Genomic DNA, 6,323 nt, shown 5'->3' with positions numbered 1-6,323 from the left:
AATATTTGGTGAAAGCGGGTATATCAAACCCCTTAATCCGTATTTTGTGGAAACAGGTATATCGCACCCCTCAATCAATATTTGGTGGAAACAGGTATATCGAACCCCTTAATCAATATTTTGTGGAAGCAGGTATATCGCAGGCCTAAATCAATATTTGGTTAAAGCAGGTATATCAAACCCCTTAATCAGTATTTTGTGAAAGCAGGTATATCGTAGGCCTCAATCAATATTTGATGGAAACAGGTATATCAAACCCTTTATCAGTATTTTGTGGAAGCAGGTATATCGCACCCCTAAATCAATATTTGGTGGAAAGAGGTATATCGAACCCCTTAAACAGTATTTTGTGGAAGCAGGTATATCGCAGGCCTCAATCAATATTTGGTGGAAGCAGGTATATCACCCCCTCAAATTTTAATTTTTTTTGCCACAACAGTTATATCACACCACCCTGTTTATTTGGGGCAACAGGTATATCGTAGCCCTCAATCAATATTTTGTGGAAGAAGGTATATCACACCCCTCAATCAGTTTTTTGGGGGGCAACAGGTATATCACAGCCATTGCAATTAGTTGTTCCAATAGCGTTTGTCCTTCTATATAGCTGCGGTATTGCAGTAGAACCGCACACAACTGCTGCACAATACAAATGCACTATAATCTACTTTCTATGTTGGAAAGTATATTATATCACACCCCTCAGTATATCACACCTATCGATAGCACACCTATACCAGTCCTTAAAAAGACTTTTGTGGCCCTATTAGCTAGCGTTTGGTGTCCCTAACAGCCTGCCCCTGCTCCACAAAGCAACCTCTCCCTACAATGGCAAAACACAGAATGCAAAATGGCTGCCAGATCGGGTTCTTTTATACAGGGCCGGTGCAAGGATTTTTGCCGCCCTAGGCAAGATAAAAATTGCCGCCCCCCTCCCCCGCCTGCCTGCTTATCTCAACAGACAGACGGGCAGGCGGCGCATGAGGAGGGAACTACGGCAGGTGGCGCATGACCGAGGGAGCTGCCAGTCAGCGCCATCTTAATAGTATACATAAGGTACTACAGTAAGTACAGTACAGTAATTGCTGACCCATTCGGATTGAATGTACTTAACAGCTGCGGGGCCTGGTGTATTAGAGTAGAGTCACTGCAGCGGGCTCCGCCATGAGTGTCCCCGCCTCCTCCCTCCACACTGATACTTCGCTGGCCGCGCTGTGCAGCATAGCGGCCAGCAAAGTATCCGCAATCCGCTTTATAAGACGCACGGCCATTTCACTTTTGGGGGGAAAAGTGCGTCTTATAAGGCAAAAAATACAGTAAATAATAAACATATTGCATTGTCTACTGACTACTTATCAGTCCAGGACAATAAGATGAGCTGGTCTCTGGCTGCAGTCTGGCTCTTGGTCTGGCTCTGGGGACTGGTCCTGGAGACAAACACACGGTAGTAAGTACACCATTCACCAATGTCGTCCTGGGGTCCGTCCTGGGGAAGAAGAAAGCAGCTACACCTGTCCTGCACTCCAATCCTGGTAGGATGGTCTGAAGCCCACTTCTGTTCTGGCAATTTAGGCACTGCCGCTGCCGCACTGGGGGTCGGGGGAGGCAAATTGCTGGTGGTGGGACTGGTGGACTATGGCCGTGGCTGGCTGGCTGCTCGGCTGCTGCTCAGTGTGCGGCCTTCTCTTCCTCCTTCGCTCCACCCCTCTCTCTGCGTCACGTGACGTGCTCAAGGGTGAGAGGGGTCAGGGAGGGGTCAGGGGGTTCAGTCCAGATCAAGATCATTCAGGGAAGGCGGCAGAGCTCCGCCTCTGCTCCACCCTCAGCAGCCCAGCAGCCAGCCAGGTAAGCGCTAGCACAGCAGACGCAGTTAGTCACTCAGTCAGACCACCAGAGAGACAGACACAGACAGCACAGCGGTGTCAGACTCAGACTGTCATTGTCACTGTCAGTGTCAGTGTGACAGACAGTCTCAGTCAGACTGTCTCTCTGGTCTGCTGCGCCGCTGCGCCCCCGCCCCACCACCACAGCTTCACTGAGGCAGACGGCAGCGGCTCAGCCTCTGCCCCGATTCTCCTCCGAGCTCCGACATGTCAGATGAGACAACAACAGCACATGACAAAGCAGACACAGTCCACAGACAGAGACAGCAGTCAGCACTGAGGCTGAGCCGGCGGCCGGAGATTCTTTAGAGCGGCAAAGCGCTCAGCCGCCCAGGCGGTGCAGCGCAGCATGAGTGGCGCCGCAGGCCGGCCGCCCGAACTTATATTATAACCAACGTTTTTGTTTTTTTTAAACCGCAACGGGCGCCCCCTGCTAAATGGTGCCCTAGGCGATTGCCTAGTTCGCCTTACTGGTGGCGACGGCCCTGCTTTTTCAGGTTGGGGATGTGTCCATGTGCTGAAAAATCTCAAATGGCTGTCCTGTCCCACCTGATGGATGTGTCATGGGTCAAAGTTCAGCGCAATGCAAAAAAAAATATGGTGCTGGCGGACATTGCCATATGTTCGCATGTTCAGCGAATTGCGAACGCGCAAAGTTTGCCGCAACACGACCGCCGTGTGAACCACAAGGCCATCTCTACATATAACTGCACCACTGAATGGCAAATAATGCTTTTTTTTGCCAGTTATACACGCCAAAAAGGGCTGTCATTTTCTCACTTCACCACACAACCGCTAATAAGCCCTTTTTTGCCACTAATACACACCAAAAAATGCTTTAGAACATATAACTGCACCGCTGAACGGCAAATAATACTTTTTTTTGCCACTAATACACGCCAAAAAGGGCTGTAATTTTCTCACTTTACAACACAATAGCTAATAAGCCCTTTTTTCCCCCACTAATACACGCCAAAACAGGCTTTAGAACATATAACTACACCGCAAATAATACTTTTTATGCCATTAATACACCCCAAAAAGGGCTGTAATTTTCTCAATTCACAACACATCGGCTAATAAGCCCTTTTTTTACCCACTTATACACGCCAAAAAAGACTTTAGAACATATAACTGCACCACACAAGGGCTAACAAGACATAGAAATATTTCCTAATAACACATCCTGTTAATGGCTGTATCACACAGCACTTGCCCCCCAGTAAAAAGAACGGTTTGCTGGAATTATAGAGGTATCATCGATTGCAAACCTGAAAGCAGCAGTATAATAGCAATTTGGATTCCCAGTCAGTGCAGCAAGGTGTAATAGGATTGTTCCTATTACCCAGGCTGTACACTCCCCTATTGGACCCTATTCTTCTCTTATAGTGTGGAATAATTCCTCCCTATCCTTTCCCTACACTTCTAATGATCTTTCCCTGAACTTCTTTTCAGCAAAATAAAATTTTTAAAGTCTTTCCTAGCACTGTCCCTAGCGCCTGCTGACATCTCTTTCTGCACTAAGTACACTGGAAAATGTCTGAATCCAAGATGGCTGAGGCTATTTATAGGGCTGTGAAATCACAGGGCTGGCTAGCTGCTGATGCATGGCATTGTGGGTGATCCCTCGTTCCCAGAGTTCTTTGCTCCATGTCCTAACATGTGCAGCAACCATTTTAGGAAAAATTTTGATTTATTACCACGAAGCGTGAGGAAAGTCAGATTCAGTGCGAATCGAATTTTTCCTGAAATTCTGATCAAATTCCACTTCGTCAACTTTGATTCGCTCATCTCTAATTCTCATACGTGCTTCATATTATTATCCGGTCTAACTGTCTTAGACAAATTTATCCCAACTGTAAGTCCTGGGGGTATCTGATTACTGGGAGAGACTGTTAGCGTATGGCTAAATGATCAACTTTTTGCGTGAGCTTTTGAAAGCTAAAACCAAGAGTGAATTCAAAAAAAGAGAATGTGTATCTGTCCTTTATACTTTCTTTCCATTTATGAACCACCCCTGATTTTGGCTTCCAAAACTGCATGCAGAAACATTTCCATGTGGCTGTACTCTTAGCACCCAGAAAAGGTGATTGCTATAGATGAAGACCAGTTAAAACATCTACTGTCCAGCAGGCACTGCTACACTTAACATGGGGGTCTACAAGATCATTTTCTCTTCTGAGGGCCTCTTTGTGAATAGAGCTTGGCTAAATTGGTATTCTCCTTTAATAAACTGTTAGGCATGGGAGATGATTCATCAGGTTTTACTAAAATTTTGACGATCAGAATGAATTACCACCTTGAAAATTAGTGAGAAAGTGAATTTTCGATAAGTTATGAACAATAATTTTAATCTAAAAGACTATCACAGACTTCTACCACTAGTCTGATATACTCTGATGCTCTTCTCTTCAGAACAAATTATTTACAATGTCGAACACAACGGAGACTATAATCTCAGACTTTACACTAGTGGGACTTTCTGCTAAGTGGGAACTTTTTCTTTTCATTGTGTTTTTTCACTTGTATATAATCACCTTGATTGGAAATGCATCCATAATTCTTGCATATATTTTTAGCCCCAATCTTCAGAATCCGATGTATTTCTTTCTTACCAATTTTTCCTTTCTGGAGATTTTTTACATTTCAACTACGGCTCCAAGAATGTTGGCCGACTTCTTATCTAAAAATAAAACCATATCATTCTATGGTTGTGCTGCTCAGTTGTACTGTGTCTTATTGTTGGCTGGGACTGAGTTCTACATTTTAGCAGCCATGGCTTATGACCGATATAATGCTATATGTCATCCATTACTATATACCGTCATTATGAACAAATTGGCCTGTATTCAGCTCGTTGCTGGTTCGTGGACCATTGGGGCAACCAATGCTTTAATCCACACCACATTTACATTCACTCTGCCTTTCTGTGGATCTCATAAACTGAATAGCTTTTTTTGTGATGTCCCTGTATTACTGAAGCTGGCCTGTAAGGACACTTGGCTAAATGAGCTTATTGTCTTCATTTTTGGTGGTGGAATGACTGTGGGGTCACTTATATTCACAATTCTCTCTTACGTGAAGATCATATCAACCATCTTGAACATTCACTCAACCTCTGGAAGGAAAAAAGCATTTTCCACTTGTACTTCTCACTTAATAGTTGTTACACTTTTTTATGGTTCTGTCTTTTTTATGTATTTGAGACCAAAGTCAAGTTACGGTAAAGATGAGGACAAGCTGGTGGGTATTATGTACACAATAGTTACTCCATTATTGAATCCTTTTATATACAGTCTAAGGAATAAGGAATTCAAAATTGCTGTGAAGAAAATACTGAAAAGAATTGTGCCATTGAATCATTGACAAATACATTTTGATAGAGAAAAAAATTTGCAACTTCTTAATTCAAAAACCTAGGGAAAACCTCATGCAGATGTACTTGGGTTCCAATCAGACCTTTGCAAAAACTATTTTCTTTGATTTTTATTCAAATCTGTAAGTCCAACATGTATGATCCAGGGTAAATAACAGTGGCTAACCTACAGTGGATATAAAAAGTCTAAACACCCCTGTTAAAATGTCAGGTTTCTGTGATGTAAAAAAAATGAGACAAAGATAAATAATTTCAGAACTTTTTCCACCTTTAATGTGACCTATAAACTGTACAACTCAATAGAAAACCAAACTGAAATCTTTTAGGTAGAGGAAGAAAAAATATAAAAATAAAATAATATGGTTGCATAAGCATGCACACCCTTAAACTAATACTTTGTTGAAGCACCTTTTGATTTTATTACAGCACTCAGTCTTTTTGAGTATGAGTCTATCAGCATGGCACATTTTGACTTGGCAAGATTTGCCCGCTCTTCTTTGCAAAAACACTCCAAATTTGTCAGATTGCGAGGGCATCTCCTGTGCACAGCCCTCTACAGATCACCCCACAGATCTTCAATAGGATTCAGGTCTGGGCTCTGGCTGGGCGATTCCAAAACTTTAATATTCTTCTGGTGAAGCCATTCCTTTGTTGATTTGGATTTACGCTTTGGGTCATTGTCATGCTGAAAGATGAAGTTCCTCTTCATGTTCAGATTTCTAGCAGAAGCCTGAAGGTTTTGTGCCAATATTGACTGGTATTTGGAACTGTTCATAAATCCCTCTAGCTTAACTAAGGCCAGAGTTACAGCTGAAGAAAAACAGCCCCAAAGAATGATGCTGCCACCACCATGCTTCACTGTGGGTATGGTGTTCTTTTGGTGATGTGAAGTGTTGTTTTTGGCGCCAAACATATCTTTTGGAATTATGGACAAAAAGTTCAACCTTGGTTACATCAGACCATAACACCTTTTCTCACATGCTTTTGGGAGACTTCAAATGTGTTTTTGCAAAATGTAGTTTGGCTTGGATGTTTTTCTTCGTAAGAAAAGGCTTTCGTCTTGC

The 6,323-nt window shown here is 43.1% G+C and overlaps 1 protein-coding gene across 1 annotated transcript; it reads left to right on the top strand.

Annotated features, from left to right (window-relative positions):
• Nucleotides 1-4,313: 4,313 nt before the first annotated feature.
• Nucleotides 4,314-5,249, top strand: LOC120993740 (olfactory receptor 5V1-like). Its single transcript, XM_040422234.1, has one exon. The coding sequence runs from the start codon at nt 4,314-4,316 to the stop codon at nt 5,247-5,249; it is 936 nt and encodes a 311-aa protein (XP_040278168.1).
• Nucleotides 5,250-6,323: the final 1,074 nt, after the last annotated feature.

This window comes from Bufo bufo, chromosome 1 (genome assembly GCF_905171765.1).
Source record: "Bufo bufo chromosome 1, aBufBuf1.1, whole genome shotgun sequence".
NCBI classification, from domain to species: domain Eukaryota; kingdom Metazoa; phylum Chordata; class Amphibia; order Anura; family Bufonidae; genus Bufo; species Bufo bufo.
Note: the sequence above shows the minus strand (reverse complement) of the source record. Positions and strands in the feature narration are given on the sequence as shown.

What these genes read in the sequence shown, in the direction of transcription:
- LOC120993740 (XM_040422234.1), top strand. Translation starts at nt 4,314, where the DNA reads ATGTCGAACACAACGGAGACTATAATCTCAGACTTTACACTAGTGGGA.